Source organism: Hyperolius riggenbachi, chromosome 9, assembly GCF_040937935.1.
Source record: "Hyperolius riggenbachi isolate aHypRig1 chromosome 9, aHypRig1.pri, whole genome shotgun sequence".
Lineage (NCBI taxonomy): Eukaryota > Metazoa > Chordata > Amphibia > Anura > Hyperoliidae > Hyperolius > Hyperolius riggenbachi.
This window is the reverse complement of record NC_090654.1, coordinates 52,015,068-52,039,399: the sequence shown is the minus strand read 5'-3', so window position 1 is coordinate 52,039,399 and position 24,332 is coordinate 52,015,068. Positions and strand designations below refer to the sequence as shown.

At 46.2% G+C, this 24,332-nt stretch overlaps 1 protein-coding gene across 5 annotated transcripts in view; it reads left to right on the top strand.

The window, feature by feature from the left end:
* PODXL2 (podocalyxin like 2) overlaps positions 1–24,332 on the top strand; it is a 48,701-nt gene that overhangs the window by 17,818 nt on the left and 6,551 nt on the right. For all 5 annotated transcript variants that reach the window (XM_068252747.1, XM_068252746.1, XM_068252745.1 and 2 more), the window contains 5 exons: positions 337–878; positions 2,753–2,827; positions 4,987–5,143; positions 5,335–5,396; positions 13,932–14,111. In XM_068252747.1, coding sequence (XP_068108848.1) covers positions 337–878; positions 2,753–2,827; positions 4,987–5,143; positions 5,335–5,396; positions 13,932–14,111 — 1,016 coding nt within the window. The remainder of the gene's footprint in view (positions 1–336; positions 879–2,752; positions 2,828–4,986; positions 5,144–5,334; positions 5,397–13,931; positions 14,112–24,332) is intronic.

Below are 24,332 nucleotides of genomic sequence, written 5' to 3'. Positions count from 1 at the left end.
ACTATTGTAGGGACACTCGACTATGACTATGGTAAGGACATAAGACTAACATATGGAAGGTGGGGGATGAGGTGGGTGGAATTTTGTGATTTTTTTGTGTAGCAAAAAGTACTGTATTCAGCCTTATTTGTTCAACAATTGTATTCCTTATCCTAATCAGTTTATTTATATGTGTTATTTCACAAGACAATATTTTACTGATGACAAATACTTTTACCTGTTTAGCTACTCTGCTACACAGCAAATATAGAGAAATAAATAAAATAAACATTGGCTTCATATTACAGTATTTGAAAAGCTAACATTTTTTTCCCTTTGGTTGTATTTCTGTAATAGATGATGCAAACAGCACAGGCGGCGGGGTCACCCAAGATGAGACAAGTACATTGCCCAAAGTAGATTTAGAAACTTCAACAACATGGTGGTCCACAGAGGCTGACAATGCTCCTAGGCATGTATCCCCAGCCAACAAGGCTTTAGCTGAGGAAGAAACAATGCAGACCACCGTACTCAATGACATGAACGATGCCCTTCCTGATGATGAGGAGAGAATGCTTCCTAAGATCACATCCACCCCTTTCAATCCAACCACCAAACCTCCCCGGAAGAACAGGAAGCATTCCTGGGCCAGAAGCCACCATGGCAATCACAGATCTGAGTCTGAACATCATCCTGGACCTCCTGCAGACTCACGAGGCCACCACGCAGGAAACAGCCCTCCTGGACTTGAGAAGAATGAAAGCACATCAGCCAACCAGTCTTCATTTGCTGACAATGGCAAAGAGAAGCCCAATGTTCCACAGGTGCAATCCACCCAACCAGAAGAAGACCCAACAAAGGCTGCAGCCCCCATGCAGCTTTCACCAGGTGCAGAACAGGTAAATATAGAGTTTTTCAATAAGTAAACCATAGGGATGGAAACTAAATGGGTGTATACAACAATAAACTCTACCATGGAACTTCAAAGCAAACCAAAAGTAAAAATAAACCGATGAGACAATAAAACAATTGAATATATAGTCCTAATCCTAAACTGGAATCAATAAGTCTTATTTTGTATCTAAAAGTTAAATTGTAGGCTTAAATTTTTTTAACGTCCCAGGTGAACAATGACCAACACTTTTTTAATTTCTTTCACTTCCCATACAGACAAATCCCGATCTTCTGAATTTTTTTTTTTAAAGATTCTTTATTTATAAGAAAGTTTTTATACAACAAGAAAAAATACAACATAATACAGTATAACAATCAACTCCACTATTCGCCATCCAGGAGAAATGACATGGTGCAGCCGACAGCGACCAGAGCCACCAGCATAAATGAGAGCATAAAAGCATAGACAATGAAATGTGGATGTTGAACTTATCATGTACAAAATTTTTCCAGAGGTGTAATACATAAATTATTATCTAGTACCTATATGCGCACGTGTCTGCCCCCGCGTGCGCTTCGGCCTGTGGGCTCTATCTACCCAGAAAGGGGAGATGGGAGACATATTAGGACAAATGTTTTGGGGCCCAAAGGGATCAATCACCCAAAACATCCGGCTCGCATATTTGGAGCGTGTCTCATGTTAGGCCAAAGAGTATGGTTGTTACACCTTAGGGTTCATAGATATTCACACTGAATAAGAGAAAGAGAATGAGGAGAAAGAAGAAAGATAAGGCAACGAACATAAAGGTATGAAGTGGAGAGAAAGAGAGTAGAATGAAGAAAAGGAAAGATAGGGAGTTCAGATTATTGGGTATCAGATGGGGGGGGAACAAGAAGACCGTCTCTCTCAGCAGTTGAGTCCAATCTTCTGAACTTTTTTATCAGTTCCCCTGCATTCATAAAAGTTTCTAAAGCTTCATACACATACTGGTTTAGTTGACAAAGAACGCCTCAGGCCAGAGTCTAGAACAGGGGCATTGCTAGGATCTGAAGAGATCCGGGGCACTTTTGGGCACTCTGCCAGAAAATGGGTGTGGCCATGCACTAGAATGTGGGTGTAGTTATGGGTGGAGCCAAATTTAAATGAACTTAACAGCGGTCTAAGTAGGCCTGCCCAGCAAAATGTCCCCATAGAAGAACCACAGCTCCCTGCATGCCCCCATAAATGCATCACAGTGCCCAGCATGGCACCACAGCACCCAGTATGCCCACATAGAGGCATCACAGCACCCAGCAGATCCAAAACTGATGCACCACAGCTCCCAGCATGCCCCCCATTGAGGCACCACCACTGACTCTGCCTGGGGGACATCCGGGGCACCCCAGAATAGATCCGGGGGCACGTGCCACTGATCTTTGGACCTAGCAACGCCCCTGGTCTAGAACAGTGGTGGCGAACCTATGGCACAAATGCCAGATATGGCACTTCAAGCTTTCTATCTGGGCACGGTTCTAATCCCAGTCGCCACTATCGGCACAGAGTTTATATGTTCTTCCCGTGTCTGTGGGTTTCCTCCGGGCACTCCGGTTTCCTACCACATCCCAAAAACCTACAGATAAATGATTTGGCTTCTCCCTAAATTGGCCCTTGTCTACAATTGACATATGACTATCGTAGGGTTTAGATTGTGAGCTGCTCTCAGAGACAGTTAGTGACATGGATATGTAATATTCTAAATAATAATAATGTTTTTAGTTGCAGAAGCATTATTTGCCAGAAAACATTTGGACATTTTGCACACTCAGATATCAAATGATAGCTATAGCATTATTTTCATTAGATCTGACAGTATGGTATACATACATTGTGTGTTTCCAGGTCGTCTGCAAAGACTGGATTAATCTGGCTGGAAAGAACTACGTTATACTGAACATGTCCAACGATATCGACTGTGTAAGTTTCGGCATTTTTCCTTTGTATCACTCACTCCTGGCTAACAGGGCACTTCCTATTAGTATATCCTGTCGGTCTCTGGTTTGCAACTGCTAATGCAGCTGTTAATGGCAGGTTCTGATTGGTTGCTATGGGAAACAACGCCACCTTATTTAGTTTGACAGTGTTGAGTAACTGCCTATGACAAGGATCTCGATTTTGTGGCAGGCTTACCCAACCTCCTCCTAAATTACTGCACTGATTGTGCAGGCCGGAGCCTGCCCTGAGATTTACCCGTCTCCATGACAACTGTCCTTATGAGCTATCTCCAGGGTCTCTGGGTTGCTTAGGCAACAGCAGATGGGATTAGAGAGTCGTTGAAGGGGGGAGGAATATGGAATTGCTCTGTGACCTTTTCTGCCAGTCGCTAACTCTTTCATTGCCATGCTGCATGGTGGGCGAATGCAAAAGAATGGGCTGAATGGTTCTACATACCAGCACACAGAGGTGGCTTCTGAGAGTTTAAAGGAGAACCCTGCCTGATAGTTTTACACAACTTGAAAAACACAAAAAGGTGAAACTAAGAGCCCAATGTAGTGCAGTATGCTCTCTATTAGCAACTGGTTTTCCAATGCAAGGAGATGAAATGTGGGTTGCCACAAAGGCAACCACTGTATAGGCAGGTGGGGAGAAAAATCCTGACCCCACGCGGGTTAAAGGACCACTCCAGCAAAAAAAGTTAGCTAAAATCTGACAGAACCGACAGGTTTTGGATTAGTCCATCTCCTCATGGGGGATTCTCAGGGTTTTCATTGTTTTCAAAAGCATTTCCTGAAGGGCATTTTAACTGCCAAAATGGCAAAGCTACCAGCCAGTCTTTCTACTCACTTGCACACTATTTTGTCAGTTACACTTAGCAACTGCCTGAATGGAAATTCATGTGAAAACAAAGAAAACCCTGAGAATCCCCCATGAGGAGGTGAACTAGTCCAAAACCTGTCGGTTCTGTCAGATTTCAACTACTTACTTTTTATCGCTGGAGTGGTCATTTAAGAAGTTGTCCTCTCTAGTAGAAAAAAGCCCCCCCCCCCCCCCCCCACGCACACACACACACCAAGGGTGAGCAAAGTACAATGAAAAAATGGGAATATAGAGGCACCAACAAGTATAGAATAGATTTAAAAAAACATAGAAGTGGTGGTGGAGATGTTACATACACTCCTTCCTCCGAGGAAGCGGGATATTACAGTGAAACGCGTTGCATTTGGAGTTCATGTCAATACAATATTTTAGAAGTGTCAGCGCTGGGAGGTAAGTCCACCACTATTTCTGTATTGTTTGGACTATAAGACTCACTTTTTCTCCCCAAAAGTCACTGTGTCTTATAGTCCAAATGCAGGGAGTTCCTGACTTGTGCACACCTGCCAATGCGAAACTCCAACCTGCCACAATGTCGGGGACTCTCTGTGCTGTGCCCATGCAGAGGAGGACACAGGGGGTCAAATGGAGGACACAAGGGGACACAAAGGGGTATAGAGGAGGACACAAAGAGGACAGAGGCGGATACATGGGGACACAGGAGACACAAGAGGTACAAGGGGGCATGAGGTACAAAGGGGGCATAATCCACAAGATGCCCCTTCACCATGGATGCACCAGGTTTAATATATACTTTTTTCCCCCTGGTTTTTGTCCTCTAACCCTAGGTGCAGCTTATGGTCAGGAGCGTCTTATAGTCTGCAAAAAATATGGTACCTCTCTTTTTAAACTGTTTTTAATCTACTTTATACTTGTTGGTGCCTCTGCTTGCCCCTTCTTTCATTGATAATTTTGTCCAGCTGGGTTTAGGTAACATTTGTTGGAAGATATCTCTTTCCTTTGTTTTTTTTTGTTTTTCCAGACCGTATGGAATGGTACGGCCAGAACCCAAAGTCTGCTTATGGTACTTTGGAATCTGGCCAGCCAGTTTGAAAAGTGGCCGGCTGGCCTGCTGTGACCAAGCCAAGAAGAATGCTTCCTTTTTCTGACTTTTTTCTTTAGTCAGCCAATAGCATTACCAGAATATTGGATATGCCATCCAATATTCTGGTGGGTGATAGCGAAATAGGATTGGAAAGGGTTGACAATGAAACAAGATGCAAGCTGCGGGAAAAACGGATATGTTGCCTTTTTTCTTGTAGGAAGAATTCAGATGGCGTAAGGGGCACCAGCTGCTATCCCTCCTAGAGGGGGCGCTACCCTGGAAGACAGAGCCCCCACAGAGAGACTGGGTGATCTTCCTGAGCAAGCCAAATGACAATGACAACCATTTACTAATGACCGTCACAGAAGAGGAGCGTAAGTCTCTCTCTCTCTCTCTCTCTCTCTCTCTCTCTCTCTCTCTCTCTCTCTCTCTCTCTCTCTCTCTCTCTCTCTCTCTCTCTCTCCCTCCCTCCCTCTCCCCCTCCCTCCCATTGGGCAGAGCAGATGTATTGGAGTCACATGTTTGTGCCTCTGACTTAATAAGTGTTTCTCCTTTTCTGTTCAAGGTGTGGTCCCTGTTAAGGATGTTGTCATGGCAATGGGTGACATAAAAAGAAGTCTTGCTGAGGTTAGTAACAAAACACAGGTATCTACTGTAAGTCATACGGTGATCATCAATTATACAATCTTGATTGTACAATGTTACCACTACTGTGTCATATGAGGGAATACCGAAAATATCTGCTCAAAGTGTATTCACCCAGTTTACCCTTCTACTACCCCACTATGGTAAGATTATACAATCAATATTGTATCATTAATGGACACATTTATAATACTGCGAACCTGAGGTTTTATGCAGGGGATACACGGTACGTTTCTGTACCGTGTATCGAGCAGCTGATCCGGCCAGCTGATAATATTCAGCTGGCCCGATCATGCCGCTCGACCCGCGCCCGCTCGACCCGCCGGCGGACAATGGCAGGGAATCGAGCGCTGATAAGGAAGCGCTGGCGGGGACGAGCAGTAATCGATCTGCGCGCACGCAGGGACGCGGCTGGGGTCGATGCGGTGGCTATTCGGCCGCCAGATCGACCCGTGTATTCCCAGCATAAGATCAAGGAATTCTCAGTAGATTATACCATAAAAAGGGTCCACAGGATTAATCAAAAAGGCTTAAGTATGGACAGCAACACACACTAAATTTAGCGATGGTGAATATTGAGATGCTAATAATTTAAAGTTGATGCAAGTTTTGTTAATGTTAAATGTGTGCAACTTAGAATTGGACCAATCAGCAACCTCATTTGATTGGCTCAGCTCCAAAATACATAACTTTGCATTAAGTTGATATAAAATTTACATCAGCTCAAAATGACCATGCTCTCTTTGTGAGTCAGGCAAAAACAGCGTTGGAAGTATGAACACAGCTAGTGCCGCCATAGGCCGTAATGTGAATTACAGCTATAGCGGTTTTCAGTAAGTCATTTGGGCCCCATCAAAAGACAGAACCCAAATTATGATAAAAACGGTGTAATTTGGCCGCCAGCAATAGCTGGCAGACGAATTACGTCTTAGTTACCCCAGTGTCAATGGCGACCTGGAAGGGGAATAGTAATTAACGCCCCCGGGACTTTTGCAGGAGCATAGTGAGTCATTTTTTGGGCTTTACCCCGTGCCCAAATTTCCCGGCACCTTAATTACATGTACAGCTCTTCTTGACCATCCCTAACTGTACCTGTATGCAGTAGTGATAGAATGAAATGAACGCATTGCTGTACCTTTGCTATTCTGTTATATTTTGTATCTCCCTGCAGAGGTTGCTGAGAGAAAAAAAATTACACCCACACTTCCTGTGTGACAACAGGAGTGTGTTACAGTAATTTTTATCTTTCCATTGTCACACTACGAGGGACAGAATTGCAAACTGACATTACTTATTGAGATTCACTGTTGTCAGTTGGGCATTGGCTGCTAACAGTGACTGCTATGGATCATGGGAAATGTGACCGCTAGGGATCATAGGAAATGTAGCCCTGTGTCCAACAAACAGTTGGTACAGTAGGTAATGTTATTAATTTTGTAAGGTGGATGATAGATGTTGTGTACGGCACCGGAATGCTTCTACTTTCTTACAGTGTGGACAGGGTGAGGTATCCACACTTTCAATTGTTGTGTTGTTTACACCGAATGATAGATCATATTATAACTTGGGTTTTTAGATATATCATCAGTATTAGTATCAACTCTGTGTGTGTGGTGTATGTGGATGGGGTGCTCTGTCATGGTGGAGGTGTGAACATGCGCTCGTTTTTTATTGGAGGATTTTAAGGTTTTGGACTGGGTGATCCTCATCAGTGCATGGCATGGATTAAAGTGTAACTGTCAGGCATAAAATCAAAAATCAATTATTTATCTTTATCTGGTAAACAAGTAATAAGGATGCTAACCAGGCAATCCAAAAGTTAAAATCACTATTACTTTTCTTGTTGATAAATTATCATTCCCCAGTTTACCTGACTTATATTTGGTACACACAAAATTTGGTACACAAAATGGAAGTTGCAGGGCATGCTGGGTTGTCCTTTTTTGCTTTTCTACCTCCCCTCAGACTTAACTAATGCAGTCTGATTCAGTGGCGGACACAGCCAGCAGTGGGCCCCTGTGCAAAATTGTAATTGTGGGCCCCCTATGAAGCGCCGCGGCAAAATATGGGCGTGGCTACAACCTGCGGCAAAAAATTGTGGATAGAACCTGCGGCAATGACCGGATGAGGGCGGAGCTAACTGTAACTTAAAGCGAACCCGGGGTGAGGGTTTATTTCCTTTTAAACAATACTAGTTGCCTGGCGGCCCTGCTGATCTATTTGGCTGTAGTAATAAACTGAATTACACCAGCAACAAGCATGCAGCTAATCTTCTCAGTTCTGACAATATTGTCAGAAACCCCTGACCTGCTGCATGCTTGTTCAGGGTCTATGGTTGAAAGAATAAGAGGCAGAAGACCAGCACGGCAGCCAGGCAACTGGTATTGCTTAAAAGGAGAGAAATATGGCAGCCTCAATATTATTCTCACCTCAGGCTCCCTTGAAAAGTGCAACGCAAAGACAGTGGGCCCAAGTTTTGGTGACCCTTTCCCCAGAAAATTCACATAATTGTGCAGGTTTTCTCAAGAAAATACACATATATGCCCAGAAAATACGTGCAATCATGTCGGCAGATATGCCCAGAAAATACGTGCAATCAAGTCGGCAGATATGCCCAGAAAATACGTGCAATCAAGTCGGCAGATATGCCCAGAAAATACGTGCAAACAAGTCGGCAGATATGCCCAGAAAATACATGCAATCAAGTCGGCAGATATGCCCAGAAAATACGTGCAAACAAGTCGGCAGATATGCCCAGAAAATACGTGCAATCATGTCGGCAGATATGCCCAGAAAATACGTGCAAACAAGTCGGCAGATATGCCCAGAAAATACGTGCAATCATGTCGGCAGATATGCCCAGAAAATACATGCAATCATGTCGGCAGATTTGCGAAGAAAATACATGCAATCATGTGGCAGACCTGCCCAGAACATACACCTGCTAATATAAATAAAACAAAAACATTTACTCACCTGCAGCAGCAGACCTCCTGTCCCAGCCTCCATCCGGCGCGCAGCTCCCATGGGTGGTTGGGTGGATAGGTAGCCTGGTGGGTGGGTGGGTAGGTAGCCTGGTGGGTAGGTAGCCTGGTGGGTGGGTGGGTAACTAGCCCGGTAGGTAGGTAGGTAGCCCGGTGGGTGGGTAGGTAGGTAGCCTGGTGGGTGGGTGGGTAGGTAGGTAGCCTGGTGGGTGGGTTGGTAACTAGCCCGGTAGGTAGCCGGGTGGGTGGTTAGGTAGGTAGCCTGGTGGGTGGGTAGGTAGGTAGCCTGGTGGGTGGGTTGGTAACTAGCCCGGTAGGTAGCCGGGTGGGTGGTTAGGTAGGTAGCCGGGTGGGTGGTTAGGTAGGTAGCCGGGTGGGTGGTTAGGTAGGTAGCCGGGTGGGTAGGTAGGTAGCCTGGTGGGTGCGTGGGTAGCCGGGTGGGTGGGTAGGTAGCCTGGTGGGTGGGTTGGTAACTAGCCCGGTAGGTAGCCGGGTGGGTGGTTAGGTAGGTAGCCGGGTGGGTAGGTAGGTAGGAAGCCTGGTGGGTGGGTAGCTGGGTGGGTAGGTAGGAAGCCTGGTGGGTGGGTAGGTAGCCGGGAGGGTAGGTAGGAAGCCTGGTGGGTGGGTAGGTAGCCTGGTGGGTGGGTAGGTAGGTAGCCTAGTGGGTGGGTAGGTAGCCTGGTGGGTGGGTTGGTAACTAGCCCGGTAGGTAGCCGGGTGGGTGGTTAGGTAGGTAGCCGGGTGGGTGGTTAGGTAGGTAGCCGGGTGGGTGGTTAGGTAGGTAGCCGGGTGGGTAGGTAGCCGGTTGGGTAGGTAGCCGGGTGGGTGGTTAGGTAGTTGGGTGGGTGGTTAGGTAGGAAGCCTGGTGGGTGGGTAGGTAGCCGGGTGGGTAGGTAGCCGGGTGGGTGGTTAGGTAGTTGGGTGGGTGGTTAGGTAGGAAGCCTGGTGGGTGGGTAGGTAGCCGGGTGGGTAGGTAGGTAGGAAGCCTGGTGGGTGGTTAGGTAGTCGGGTGGGTAGGTAGGAAGCCTGGTGGGTGGGTAGGTAGGTAGCCGGGTGGGTAGGTGGTTAGGTAGCCGGGTGGGTAGCTATCCGGGTGGGGGGCCCGACTCCTATCCTCCCTCCCTCCCTTCCTCACCTCGGGGGGCCCCCTCCCGATATGCGCGGCGGGAGAGCGAGCGGCAAATGCAGGAAGTCTTCAGGGCTCTCCAGGAATCCGCTAGAGGCCCAGCCGCTAGTCTCCAATATGTCTCCAACTGGAGACATAATGGAGACTAAGCGGCTGGGCCTCTAGCGGATGCCTGGAGAGCCCTGAAGACTTCCTGCATTTGCCGCTCGCTCGCTCGCTCTCCCGCCACGCATATCGGGAGGGGGGCCCCCCGAGGTGAGGGAGGGAGGGAGGATAGGAGTCGGGGGGCCCCGGGGGAATAAAATAATAAAAAAAAAATATATATAAAAAAAAAAAAATACTTAATGGGCCCCTGAAGAAAACGGAACTTCAGGGGCCCTCGTGCGGCGGCACGGCCGTATGTCCGCCACTGGTCTGATTGGCTGAAGCCTCTTTCCCTCTTGTTTTTCTCCACCCACACCTTTGTTTCTCTCTGATTGGCCAATATTTCTCATGCTGAGACAATGCACTTTCTATTGTGGAGGGCAGGCAATTCATACACAATCAGGCAGAGGCGAGTAAGGGAGGAAATGACATCCGGATTGGCTTCAAAATAGTACACAGTTAAAATGGGAAATGCTAAGAAAGATTTTCTTTCTTTCTTTTTTTTTTTTTATATATTCTTCATTTATAGAAAAAGTTATGACAACACACAATAAAGATATAGAGGAGATATATAGAGGAGGCATATATATCGATTATCAATAAAATAACTGACATCACATGTAGCGTCAATATTAATTGATGGCATAACACCATAAAAGTTAACATACATCTAATTTGTCGTCAAATGAAGCGTAATAATCGCCTTTATTCTAGACAATTTCCACACTAGATTTTGAACTTTTAAATCCCCCTCCCCCCACCCCCTTTTTCCTCTGGACGTGGTTTCAGGAGTCGCACACGCCTATGTAATGCTGGGCCTAACGAGTGCAATGAGCGTATAGCCATTCTCACCCCATGGCCTAACTTCTTTTAAGTCACAGAACTATCACACTGGTCATTGAGAACATTAGTAAAGTCATCTGAATGTCTAAAATACCTCCAGTATGTCGTAGTTTTTTTATATACTTCATGTTTATCAAACGCGGTGTGGGAAAGCTCTTCCATGTATTATGTCTCGTCAATTTCCCGTACCAACTCCTCCACTCCTGGTACAACTGACTGTTTCCTCTTTTTTTTTTTTTTTACTGTAGAAAAATCACTAAAATCAAAACGTGGACAGTGCAATACATCTGTTATGTAAGTAGAGCAAGTATTTATCTACTTATCTATGTGGGTTTTTTTTTCTGAGATATTATGGCTAACAGCTCCTCTTTAATGTGGCTCTATATGGTAGGGCTTGAAACACCCACAGTTACAGATTGCCCAGCAAGCTCATGATGAACCAGAAGTCCTCGTAGGAGTTCTGGTTCATCATTAACACTGATGAGGACCAACCAGTCCGAAACAGTCTGTAGGCGTGTTGGATTAGTGTGATTTTGTAAAATAAACTCGGTTAAAGCGAACCTGCGGACTAAAAATCTACTCAGCAGAACTGAAAAGGCTTGGTGTTTCTTTAACAGTTTCACAGCATCAGAACTTTGTTTTTCTTACCAAGGCATCATTTTTAGCTGCATTTTTAGCTAAGCTCCACCCACCAAAGAAAACTGCCCGGGCTTTTTTTCCCTGATGCTGTGCAAAGCATGTTGTTATTCACGTTGCCTAGCACCTTAGAGGGGTGATCAGCACACAGGACAGTTGGAACTGTGTCTCATGCTCCCTGTCACCTCCTTTCAACCAAAAAGATGGCTGCCCTCATGAAATCAAACATTTTCCTGTTCTTTTAAAACTGGGTGGGTAAGAGATTATATTACCTATCTATTTTAATTAACATAACTAATGTAACTTAATGACAGTATGTTTGTTTAGGCTGAAGTTCCTCTTTAACTACGTGACACATGAATGCATATTCAGCAGTGATGCATTGTGGGACACCTTATATGCTAACCCCAACCTGAAGAATTGCAAATACCATATTAAAGTAATATTTAACTTTAAGTGACTACATCACTATGCACCCAGGCCCCCAGTAGTGTATGCATGTAACACAGACAACATTGCCTTCTCTGGCATCCTGCTAGCAATGTAAGGTGTCTAGCAAATATGTGAGTATTGGCACCCACTTGTTTATCGTGCCTTCAGTTGTTGCGTAAACCGACAAGCTACCCGTAGGGGCACTTTGTCCCAGACACAGTCACAACAATAAGCCTCATAGCTCTATATCTTCATGCACGGCACATATATATATAGCAAATACACTCCAAATTCCTCTGATGCTTGCTGTCTGGTATCTCCCTCTCCCTTGCTGTCACCTCCAGCCTCACAGGTTCTCACGTGACCCCGCTGCAGTATTCGCTACACACTCCCGTGGTACTACAATATTTGGACAATAGGTTGATGCTTGCTCTCAACCCGGCCAGTTTCAGCTCTTGCCATGTTTAGGGGTGCTCACATTCGTGATGATGGCAAGAGCCGAAACTGGTCGGTGTTAGGACCTGGAAACTGGTCGGTGTAAGTGCCTTTACCAAATTTACTGTGGCTGTTTTTAACTTTGACAAATAAAGTAGAAGCTTGCTTAACACTGACAACCCTCTACATTTATTTCTTCCCACATGTGAGAACCTGTGAGGCTAGAGATGACAGCATAGGAGAGGGAAATACCAGTCAGCAAGCAGCAGAGGAATTTGGTGTGTGTTTATTATATGTGCTGTGCATGAAGAAATAGCGCTACAGGGCTTATTGTACAATGTAAGGTGTCTGGCCCAACTGAAGGCCGGGCACCTGTCCACCTGTGTGTTTCATCCAACAGCACAGTCCATACAGGAAGTACAGCGTGAGGTCCCCTCAACTTAGGGCAGGATCTATGTAGTTGGGCAGATCCCTTGGAGAAACACACAGACATAATAAGCCCTTTCCACAGTTCCATTGGTAGATGCATTAGAGATGATGGCCAGACAACTTAGGGCTCGTTTCCACTATCGCGAATCTGCATGTGTCCAACGCATGCAGATTCGCACATGTAATGCAAGTGGATGGGCCTGTTTCCACTGTAGCGTTGTTGAGGTGAGTTTTTTTCAGCGGTAAAAAAACGCACAAAAGAGCCAACGAATTCGCCTGCGAGTGGAATGCATGCGAATCGCCGCTAATGTATTTAATAGGAAATTCGCATGCGGCTATGGTATGCGAATTTTCATGCGAATTCGCATGCGAATTCGCATAGGTACCAATGTAATTCAAACAGGCAGTGACATGGTTAATTTCGCATATACCCTCACCTATGCGAATTCGCATGCGAATTCGCGGCAAAAAACGCGCAAAAATTCGCATCCGCATGCTAATTCATGGAATTTCAACAGCGGTGGAATCCAGGCGATTCTGCACCGCAATAGTGGAAACGAGCCCTTATACTGCTGGCAGGGCAGATAATGTGCACTGTGTGTTATATGGCTACACTATGGGGAAAGGGGGCGGAACTGAATGCACTATGCCGCTGAACATGGGAAATCATTAACGAGGCTCTGAGTTCCTTTTGTCCTGCTGCAGTCACCGTCTTTCTTTCACCAGTTCTCCCGGCAATAAATAACTTACTAATAATAACTAATAACTTGGTAATAAAATACTAATAACTTGGTAAATAAAAGACTGCGACAACATTCTGGATTTTAAAAACGACCACAGCTTTTATTTCCTTATCACAAAATTTCAAAACATAATTCACAGACGTTTTTGCACATAAATATATTTTCAAAACGTATTACCGCACCCAAAAAAACCCCAAAACCTTATCTAAGTCCCCTGAAAAAGGCCGCCCAATTAGATGAGCCGCAGCGCATCCTGTACCAGCCACACTTATAACAACTTGGTGGGTACATAATACTGCTGCTCCACAGCATCCACATGGGCCTTGTCAAGGGACCCGCACCACTCGCTGTGGCGATCAGTATCCCGACAGGTGCCCTGATCCTGCAAGGCAATTCAGGGGAGGGTGGGAGGGCTTTCTTCCTTGCCGAGTTCAAAAAGGAAGTGCCAGCTTCCCCTTTTCTTTTGTTTTGTCTTACTGTTCCCCTGCCCCACCCCATCTAACACCTTGAGCCCAGATGACCTATCTTGTCCTGTCCGAAGGTCACTTGCCCCCTCCCAGATCATGCCCCCTCTCCACCTAGCTCCGCCCTGGTCTGGGGTCTTCTTTCTGGGCAGAGGTGGTCACTTGAGGAATAGTATGCAGGGCACAGACTACGGCGGATTCTGCCATTAAAAAGGGAAGTTATTTTATCGTAGTGTGCCAATTGTCATGATGAATGATTGGGAATGGTCTCTCCTCTACAGATCGGTATTGAGGGATACACCAGCACCGTCAGCTGCCAGTCACGTCCCAGCCCGCCCCGGAGTGACTACGGGAAACTCTTCATTGTCTTGGTTATTATCGGCTCTGTCTGCGTCATGATCATTGTTGCAGGACTCATTTACATCTGCTGGCAAAGACGTCTGCCCAAACTCAAGAACATGGTGAGTGTAATCTGTAACATTTACTTAACATAATAAACAGGGCTGGATTTACCATAAGGCACTGTAAGCACGTGCCGACAGGCGCCTGTGATGGAAAGGCGGCTCACTACCCTCCCCGAATGCCTCCCTTCCTCCTTCCCTATGCAGAGTCCTGATGAGAGTGTAAATGAGAGGTTACGCAGCTGATGAGATCTCCCTTCAGTCAGGGGCCCCTCTAGCTACTTAATAGTGAGGTTCCTCTAGCTGCCTAATACTTAAGGGCACCTCTGGCTACTTAATATTCAGGGTACTTCTGGCTATCTTTCTGGCTACCTAATACTAAGGGGCACCTGTAGCTACCTATGATGGGCAGGGGAAGTAAGGCAGATGGGAGTGGGACACCCAGCACACTTACTGGGGTTTGTAGGTTCATGGAGGGTGAAGTCTAAGGTGCCAGGACATCTGTGCCTATAGGCTCCTGTGAGGTAAATCCGGGCCTGATAATAAACCTGGCATGGATTCCTATAGGTAACTAGAGTTTGCAAACCTGAACTGAAAATTCAAAGTCAAAATAAACATACACATGTCATACTTACCTCCCGTGTAGTCTGTTCATCAATCTCTTTCTCCTCTCCTGCATCCTGTTTGTCCACTGTGATCAGTGGAATTCTCTGCCCTCCATTTTGAAAATGGCCATTACCCCATAACAGCTTCCTGGTCAGCACACTGTTAAACTGTAACATCGCCCACTTGAGCCACAGGGAAACATGGACATTACCTTGCACATCGGTTGCCCCTTCAGCTATAACTGACAGCAGCTGATATATAACTGAAAGCAACTGATATAATTCAGTTCTGATAAAATCTTGTCAGAACTGGAAGGAATCGCCGTAAGAAGAAAATGGTGAGCTTCTGAGAGGAACTGACTGCAAGGTAAATATATAATATTCATTTGCAGGTACATCACGTGTTTATTTTAAATAATTCTACTCGGTGCGGGTTCACTTTAAGCTATGTATACACAATACACACGGTGGTCTGAGCTCAGGCATGGTGGACGATAATGACTGATGGGCAGATATTGGGAGTGAGACCACGTGGTAGCGGCCGCACGACGTCTACTAAACATCTTTAGCGATCACCAATGCCCAAGCACCGCATGACCTAATTGTTCTCCCTGCTCCCCCATCCGCGGTAGTTTACTTCGTCTCACGCCACTTGCTCTACCTTCGCATAGCAGCAGATGCATTGCTAGCCAGGAGGCTGATGATGCATCTGTACAGTGTCAGCTCTACTTTGTCACCCAAGGGATCTTGTAGCAATCACTGCTGGTTAACAGGGATCCCCCCCGGTATGTATGGGTCTTAAAAAGGACTGCCAAAAGATTAGTGGATTATTACCAGCCAGGGCCTGGCCGAGGCATAGGCTGGAGAGGCTCCAGCCTCAGGGCGCAGTGTAGGAGGGGCACACAATTCATTCAGCTGTCATTCCTAATTGTGTATGAAGCAGAAAGAAATAAGAAAAGGGGATACATAGCAGTGACTGCAAGCCAGATAACTAGATATTAAGGTGTTGGGGAGGTTGTGGGCCCTGTGGCCCTCTTAGTCTAATAGCAATCAGTGTGTGACAGCTGGGGTGGGAGGGATGGAGGGGCGCACTTTGGTGTCTCAGCCTTGGTTGCTGGAGGACCTTGTCCCGGCTCTGTTACCAGCTGCCTGCAGTAACGTGCATGCATCCACAGCAAGAACTTGTTTTCTGTAAATCCATGGCTGTCTAGATTTCTGTGCATGCATATAACTCCAAACACACAAGCACTAAGGCCTGGTGCACACCAAAACCCGCTAGCAGATCCGCAAAATGCTAGCAGATTTTTAAACGCTTTTTTTTATTTTTATGAGGCGTTTTGCGGATTGCTGCTGTGGATTTTAGTGTAGCATATCTCATATATTGTTACAGTAAAGCTGTTACTGAACAGCTTCTGTAACAAAACCGCCTGGCAAACCGCTCTGATCTGCCGTTTTTCAGACCGGTTTGCGTTTTTCCTATACTTTACATTGGAGGCAGAAACGCCTCCGCAATCCAAAAAATGCCTCACCCCGGGAGTATGCATTTCTGCAAAACGCCTCCCACTCCGGTGTGCACACCCCCATTGAAATACATTACCCTAGCGTTTCCACATCCGCAACCTGCAAAAACGCTCAAAAAGCCACTCGGTGTGCACCAGCCCTAATTCAGTAACCTTTCAGCATCCCTTGCTGTTTTCCAATGTGACTCAGAAGAGACCTGTAGACTTGCAGCACCCAATAGCAGACAGGGTTTAGTATTTTAGCTTTTGATAGTGTGTAAAAAGTTTAAAAACTTCAGAAGGTTATTATTGCTGTCTTTGGCCACATTGTGAACAATTTCCCTCATTTCCTTTCCCTGGGACCTCATTAGAGCTTTATGGCTTTAATAATAAAACTCTGATCATGGGGACAGGAAGTAAAAGACAGCAATATAAATTTGTTGGCATTTCTTAAACTTTCTCGATCTACCGGTACTTAAAATATTTTTTTCTTGTTGTCGCTAGCACTATTGGAGAGGTTGCTCAGCTTCCTGTCTTCACAGGAAGTGAGGAAATATATCGACATATGGGGGCAGAGGATGGCAATAAAAGTCCAGAAAATTTTTTACTCCTCAGACTATTCAAAACAAAATAAGACTTTTTCATTTTGGGTTTTAGTAAATTGAAGCTAGATCTGCAGTCACTAATTTTCTCATATGCTCAGGAGGACTTTAGTAAATGAGGACCAATGTAGCGCTGACTTGTACAGCGTATATCAAAATAAAGGGGAGCTTCAATGCATCAGACTTCAGCAGGCAGGAGTTGTGCCAAGGCATTATTTATTGTTCAACTATTGTCTACTTGCTGATAACACCTGTAATACTGTATATTGTTTTTGTGTGTTATCAGGGTCTTCTGTACACTACTGTAATACCAATTAATGTATGGCACAGTCTTGCCTGGTACACACCATGCATTTTCCCGGCAGACTGACGGGTCGAAGCAATAATTTCTGACATGTCTGATCTGCTCCCGATCGATAAAGGGATCGATTTTCAGATCAGTACTGCAAAAAATTAATCCTGTTATCAATTGGGAGCAGATCGGACAAGTCATAAATGAGTGATTTGGCCTGTCAATCCGATGGGAAATTGCGTGGAGTGTACCAGGCATAAGACTGTGCCATACATTAGGTTCTACTCTGTATATGGAGATGCTCCCTCTGGTGGTAAAGTGTGGGTACTGCTGCCTTTGTATTGTGTACAATACAGTATTAGATTATTTTTAATAGATTTAGGTTAGGCGCAATAAACACATCAAGTCCATTGAAATTCCATTAAAAATGGGGGAATTCTTGGTTGATTTTCCATGCATTGAAGCATACACCTGCTTCAAACTTGGCCATTCTTTTATCAACTGACAGCAGGCAGGGACAATGTGCTGAATGTGGGGGAGAGCACAGGGGCAAACCCAGGATTTTCAAGGGGGGGGGGGGGGGGGGGAGTCCTGAAAGGTCTCCCTCAGCCAAGCACAATACAATATAATAATACGGTAGGACATCATGCTGGGTACACACAATGCAATTCCCATCCGACTGACCGATGGATCGATACAGGAGCAGTCTGGATACAGACAATAATGAGGACAGCCGACATTGCTAATGAAGGGGAAAGTGAAGCATTCACTCAGCAGGGCACAATGCTGTGCTCATACCTGACTCTTAAGTTCCCCAAAGCTGCTCCATGCTCTGGTCTGAGGGGGGACTCTGGGCAGCTGAAATCCCCCCCCCCCCCCTGCGTTTGCCTATGCAGCAGGTGGTGATTGTGAGCCAAATAGCTTTGTGTTGCACCAGAATCCACACGGATATTACATTTTGCATGTGTTTGCCAATCTTAACATTATTGTATGCATTTTTTATGTGAATTTTCACATGCGCCAAGTGTAATTAAGAAGGCGCAGAGATAGACCCTAAGGCCCGGTTCACACTTGCGGTTTTGCAAAAACCGCACCGGATGTCCGGACCGCACCGGAGCCGGATCGGACCTGAACCGTACGGTTCCTGTCCGGATCCGGTCCGGTTGCATACGGTTTCCGTGCGGTATGAACACGGTTGCGGTCCGGATCCGGATTCTTAAAGAGATAACAACCTGTATAAAAACAAAAAAAAATGTTGGGGTCTGGGAGGTCAGCAGAAGGGGGACCTGTGGAATCAGGCCCTCCGCTGTTTAGCACTCACCTCCACCTCCAACATGCTGCCAACATCTCCAGCTCGTGCTGCTCCACTCCAAAATGGTTGCCCATGTGTCCCCGATACAATATCGCCGCAACAATCCTCATAGGAAGTGGGGTAGAACATCCGGATTTTTTGCCAGTGTGTTGTGCGCTCTCCGGTTCTCATTGGTTTCCATTGGCCGGATGGTGCAGTCCGGCTCCGCCCCGGATACGGCTGCCGGAGGAGCCGGACCAAAAAATAGCGCATGTTGGAACGGACACCGGAGTCCGGATCCGGTCCGGCTCCGGTCCGGACGAAACGGACACATGTGAACCCTGGCATAGACTTACATTGCTATGCCGTGCGTCCGTTTCGTCCGGCCAGCATGCGGTGCGGCTCCGGCACGGCTATTCCGGATAGCCACCGCTAATGTGAACCGGGCCTTAGGTGTGATTTATGGTGGACATACGCATATGAAGCAGCTGAAGCTGTATCACATCTGTGAGTACGAAGAGGAGCAGAGACTCCTCACTTAGGCCCCATTCACACTATGAAATCGCGGAAAAATCACTCCTGCAAAACACCGGCAAAAATCGCCGGCAGTTTGTAAGTGTGAATGGGGCCTAAGCCTTTTATGTTTACCCTGAAGGGGCAGAAAGATTGCCTAGAGCCAAATGTGCCTTGATAAAATGGCCCTGCATGGCTCTGAAATATTGTCTTATTTGCAAGATAAAAATAAAGATAATTATTGGATGGCCTAGCTTCTTCATATGCATATGTTCAACAAGGGGCGTCATCCCCTTTTTCAGCTCCAGAACTCCCTGTATGAACTTAAAGAGACACTGAAGCGAAAAAAAACAAAAGTATGATATTATGATTTGTATGTGTAGTACAGCTAAGAAATAAAACATTAGGAGCAGAGACATGGGTCTAATATTGTTTCTAGTACAGGAAGAGTTAAGAAACTCCAGTTGTTATCGATGCAAAAAAGCCATTGAGCTCCACAACTTTCAAAGTCACAGAGAGATCTGTCTTCTGAAGCTTACAGTAGTTTGCAAAAGTATTCGGCCCCCTTGAAGTTTTCCACATTTTGTCATATTACTGCCACAAACATTAATCAATTTTATTGGAATTCCGCGTGAAAGACCAATACAAAGTGGTGTACACATGAGAAGTCACAGAGAGATCTGTCTTCTGAAGCTTACAGTAGTTTGCAAAAGTATTCGCCCCCCTTGAAGTTTTCCACATTTTGTCATATTACTGCCACAAACATCAATCAATTTTATTGGAACTCCGCGTGAAAGACCAATACAAAGGCCTCGATTCATAAAAGTGCTGTGGGGAAGGTAACGTCGAGCGGGGAAACACCGCTGTCGGTATTTCCGCCTTCAGGGTGGTAATTCATAAAAATTTTGCTAGATGTGACAGGCGTGCGGAGATATTCCGCTGTAAGCAGGCGTAAGGCTGTCGGGAGACATGCGGAAACAGGGGAAGCAGGCGGAGTCCCTCCGTGCGGTGTTCTCTCTGCAGCTGCTTGGGAGGTCTGTCCCATTCACTGCAATGTATTCCGCACGCTTCTCGCCACATCAGAGGTAGCGGTAATACCCGTCCGCATACCGCTACCTCTAATCTTTATGAATTGACTACTTGTTACTTTTGCTATGATAATCACCGCGCAAGGCGGTGATTGATCACTCTGCTCACGAATGTCGGCTTTTCATGCGGAAAAAGCCTTTATGAATACAGATTTTGCTGTGTGGTCGGTAAAGTGAGCAGTTTTCAGCATTTCCGAATGCGGGAATGCTTTATGAATCGAGGCCATAGTGGTGTACACATGAGGAGTCACAGAGAGATCTGTCTTCTGAAGCTTACAGTAGTTTGCAAAAGTATTCGGCCCCCTTGAAGTTTTCCACATTTTGTCATATTACTGCCACAAACATTAATCAATTTTATTGTAATTCCGCGTGAAAGACCAATACAAAGTGGTGTACACATGAGAAGTGGAACGAAAATCATACATAATTCCAAACATTTTTTACAAATCAATAACTGCAAAGTGGTGTGTGCGTAATTATTCAGCCCCCTTTGGTCTGAGTGCAGTCAGTTGCCCATAGACATTGCCTGATGAGTGCTAATGACTAAATAGAGTGCGACTGTGTGTAATCTAATGTCAGTACAAATACAGCTGCTCTGTGACGGCCTCAGAGGTTGTCTAAGAGAATATTATTGGGAGCAACAGCACCATGAAGTCCAAAGAACACACCAGACAGGTCAGGGATAAAGTTATTGAGAAATTTAAAGCATGCTTAGGCTACAAAAAGGTTTCCAAAGCCTTGAACATCCCACGGAGCACTGTTCAAGCGATCATTCAGAAATTGAAGGAGTATGGCACAACTGTAAACCTATCAAGACAAGGCCGTCCACCTAAACTCACAGGCCGAACTAGGAGAGCGCTGATCAGAAATGCAGTCAAGAGGTCCATGGTGACTCTGGACGAGCTGCAGAGATCTACAGCTCAGGTGGGGGATCTGTCCATAGGACAACTATTAGTCGTGCACTCAGGGCCGGCCTTAGGTTTCACAGCGCCCTGAGCAAACCAGATTTTGGTGCCCCCCCCCCATTCATCCTCTTCGCGTGTGAGCGCACCACACACATACACTAATGGGGGGGGGGGCTTAGTAGTGTGTAGGCAGATAGGTAGGTGCCCCCAGTACAGGTTAGATAGGTAGGTACCTGCAACATAGGTTAGATAGGTAGCTGCCCCAGTATAGATTAGATAGGTAGATGCCCCCAGTATAGATTAGATAGGTAGCTGCCCCCAGTATAGGTTAGATAGGTAGGTGCCCCCAGTATAGATTAGATAAGTAGCTGCCCCCCAGTATAGATTAGATAGGTAGGTGCCCCCCGTATAGATTAGATAGGTAACTGCCCCCCAGTGTAGATTAGATAGGTAGCTGCCCCCCAGTATAGGTTAGATAGGTAGCTGCCCCCCAGTATAGGTAGGTGCCCCCAGTATTGGCTATATAGGTAGCCGCCCCCAGTATAGGTTAGATAGGTAGCTGCCCCCCAGTATAGGTTAGATAGGTAGCTGCCCCCCAGTATAGGTAAGTGCCCCCAGTATTGGCTATATAGGTAGCCACCCCCAGTATAGGTTAGATAGGTAGCTGCCCCCCAGTATAGGTTAGATAGGTAGGTGTCCTCCAGTATAGGTTAGATAGGTAGCTGCCCCCAGTATATATTAGATAGCTGCCCCCAGTATAGGTTAGATAGGTAGCTGCCCCCAGTATAGGTTAGATAGGTAGGTGCCCCCCAGTATAGGTTAGATAGGTAGCTGCCCCCAGTATAGGTTAGATAGGTAGCTGCCCCCCAGTATAGGTTAGGTAGGTAGGTGCCCCCCAGTATAGGTAGGTGCCCCCAGTATTGGCTATATAGGTAGCTGCCCCCCAGCGTAGGTTAGATTAGGTAGGTGCCCCCCAGTATAGGTTAGATAGGTAGCTGCCCCCAGTATAGGTTAGATAGGTAGCTGCCCCCAGTATAAGGTAGGTAGGTGCCCCCCCGCATAGTGGAGGGGGGAGCCGCGGGGAGGGCAGCCCGACCTCTCCCTCCCTTCCTCTCCGGGCCACCCTCTGTGCTCCCCCCTCCGATGCAGACTGCAGCAGAAAGAACTCACCTCCCTGGTTCCGATCGCCGGCGCCTCTCACTTGCCGCTGGTCTACTCTCTTCTACATAGTTTACCGATACACACTAAACTTCCTGTTAAGCAGGAAGTTTAGTGTGCATCAGTAACTAATGTAGAAGATACCAGCGGCAAGTGAGAGGCGCCGGCGATCGGAACCAGGGAGGTGAGTTCTTTCTGCTGCAGTCTGCATCGGAGGGGGGAGCACAGAGGGTGGCCCGGAGAGGAAGGGAGGGAGAGGTCGGGCTGCCCTCCCCGCGGCTCCCCCCTCCATCACGGCGCACGCACATCACCCCCAGCAGCGGCACCAAGGGGCGGAGCGGGAGTACCCAGCCGGGGCCGCAAAAACACGCAGCCAGGGGAGAGGAGCGCCCCCTGGAAGCCGGCGCCCTGAGCGATCGCACCGGTCGCTCAGGTCAAAGGCCGGCCCTGCTGGTGCACTGCACAAAGTTGGACTTTGTGGAAGAGTGGCAAGAAGAAAGCCATTGTTAAATAACAGAAATGCCATTTGCAGTTTGCCACAAGCCATGTGGGGGACACAGCAAACATGTGGAAGAAGGTGCTCTGGTCAGATGAGACCAAAATTGAACTTTTTGGCCAAAATACAAAACGCTATGTGTGGCAGAAAACTAACACTGCACATCACTCAGAACACACCATCCCCACTGTCAAATATGGTGGTGGCAGCATCATGCTCTGGGGATGCTTCTCTTCAGCAGGGACAGGGAAGCTGGTCAGAGTTGATGACAAGATGGATGGAGCCAAATACAGGGCAATCTTGGAGTCTGCAAAAGACTTGAGACTGGGGCGGAGTTTCACCTTCCAGCAGGACAACGAACCTAAACACAAAGCCAGGGCAACAATGGAATGGTTTAAAACAAAACATAGTCATGTGTTAGAATGGCCCAGTCAAAGTCCAGATCTAAATCCAATTGAGAATCTGTGGCAAGATCTGAAAACTGCTGTTCACAAATGCTGTCCATTTAATCTGACTGAGCTGGAGCTGTTTTGCGAAGAAGAATGGGCAAGGATTTCAGTCTCTAGATGTGCAAAGCTGGTAGAGACATACCCTAAAAGACTGGCAGCTGTAATTGCAACAAAAGGTGGTTCTACAAAGTATTGACTCAGGGGGCTGAATAATTACGCACACCCCACTTTGCAGTTATTTTTATTTTTTTAATGTTTGGAATCATGCATGATTTTCGTTCCACTTCTCACGTGTACACCACTTAGTATTGGTCTTTGACGTGGAATTCCAATACAATTGATTCATGTTTGTGGCAGTAATATTTTTATTATTATTATTATTATTATTTAGTATTTATATAGCGCCAACATCTTACGCAGCGCTGTACAGAGTATATTGTCTTCTCACTTAACTGTCCCTCAGAGGGGCTCACAATCTAATACCTACCATAGTCTTATGTCTATGTATGTATTGTGTAGTGTAGGTATCATAGTCTAGGGCCAATTTTAGGGGAACCAATTAACTTATCTGTATGTTTTTGGAATGTGGGAGGAAACCAGAGTACCTGAAGGAAACCCACACAGACACGGGGAGAACATACAAACTCCTTGCAGATGTTGACCTGGCTGGGATTCGAACCAGGGACCCAGCGCTGCAAGGCTAGAGCACTAACCACTACGCCACCGTGCTGCCACACGCCACCGTGCTGCCACGGTAATATGACAAAATGTGGAAAACTTCAAGGGGGCCGAATACTTTTGCAAACCACTGTATTATTTCAAGTACCTGGCACTGTGTTTTCTCTCCAGAGGACAGGTCAATAGTTCACAAGACTGCTCTGTAAAATCCTTTAGAATACTGAGTAGTGTGTAAACTGGAAATAGTAGAGAATGATGCAATGTTATAAAAAAAACACTATATAACTGAAAATAAAAATATGAGAATATTTTCTTTGCTACTGATCTTCTAATAGTTATTTGTACAACACAACCAATTCATTATATCATATTTTTTTTCACTTCAGTGTCTCTTTAAGTGGAATCCTTTAGTATGTCCGAGACAAAAACGTTGTATATTGAATTATGGTGGATTCCATCCCCGCCCAGTGGTGTGAAATGTGTATAGGGGTCTATCTATCAGTGCCTACATGGCAGTTTGCAGCCTGGTCACTTTGGTGCAGGGTGAGTTGAATGATGGCTCACCCAGCTGCTGGTGAAATTCTAGGCGGTGACAAATACTATTCCACCTCTGAGTTGTAGAAACTTTAAGGGAGAATTAATTTGGGGTCCGGCAATCGCTAGAACCCCAAATTATGGCTGTGTGGGCCACGCACTATGGCACTG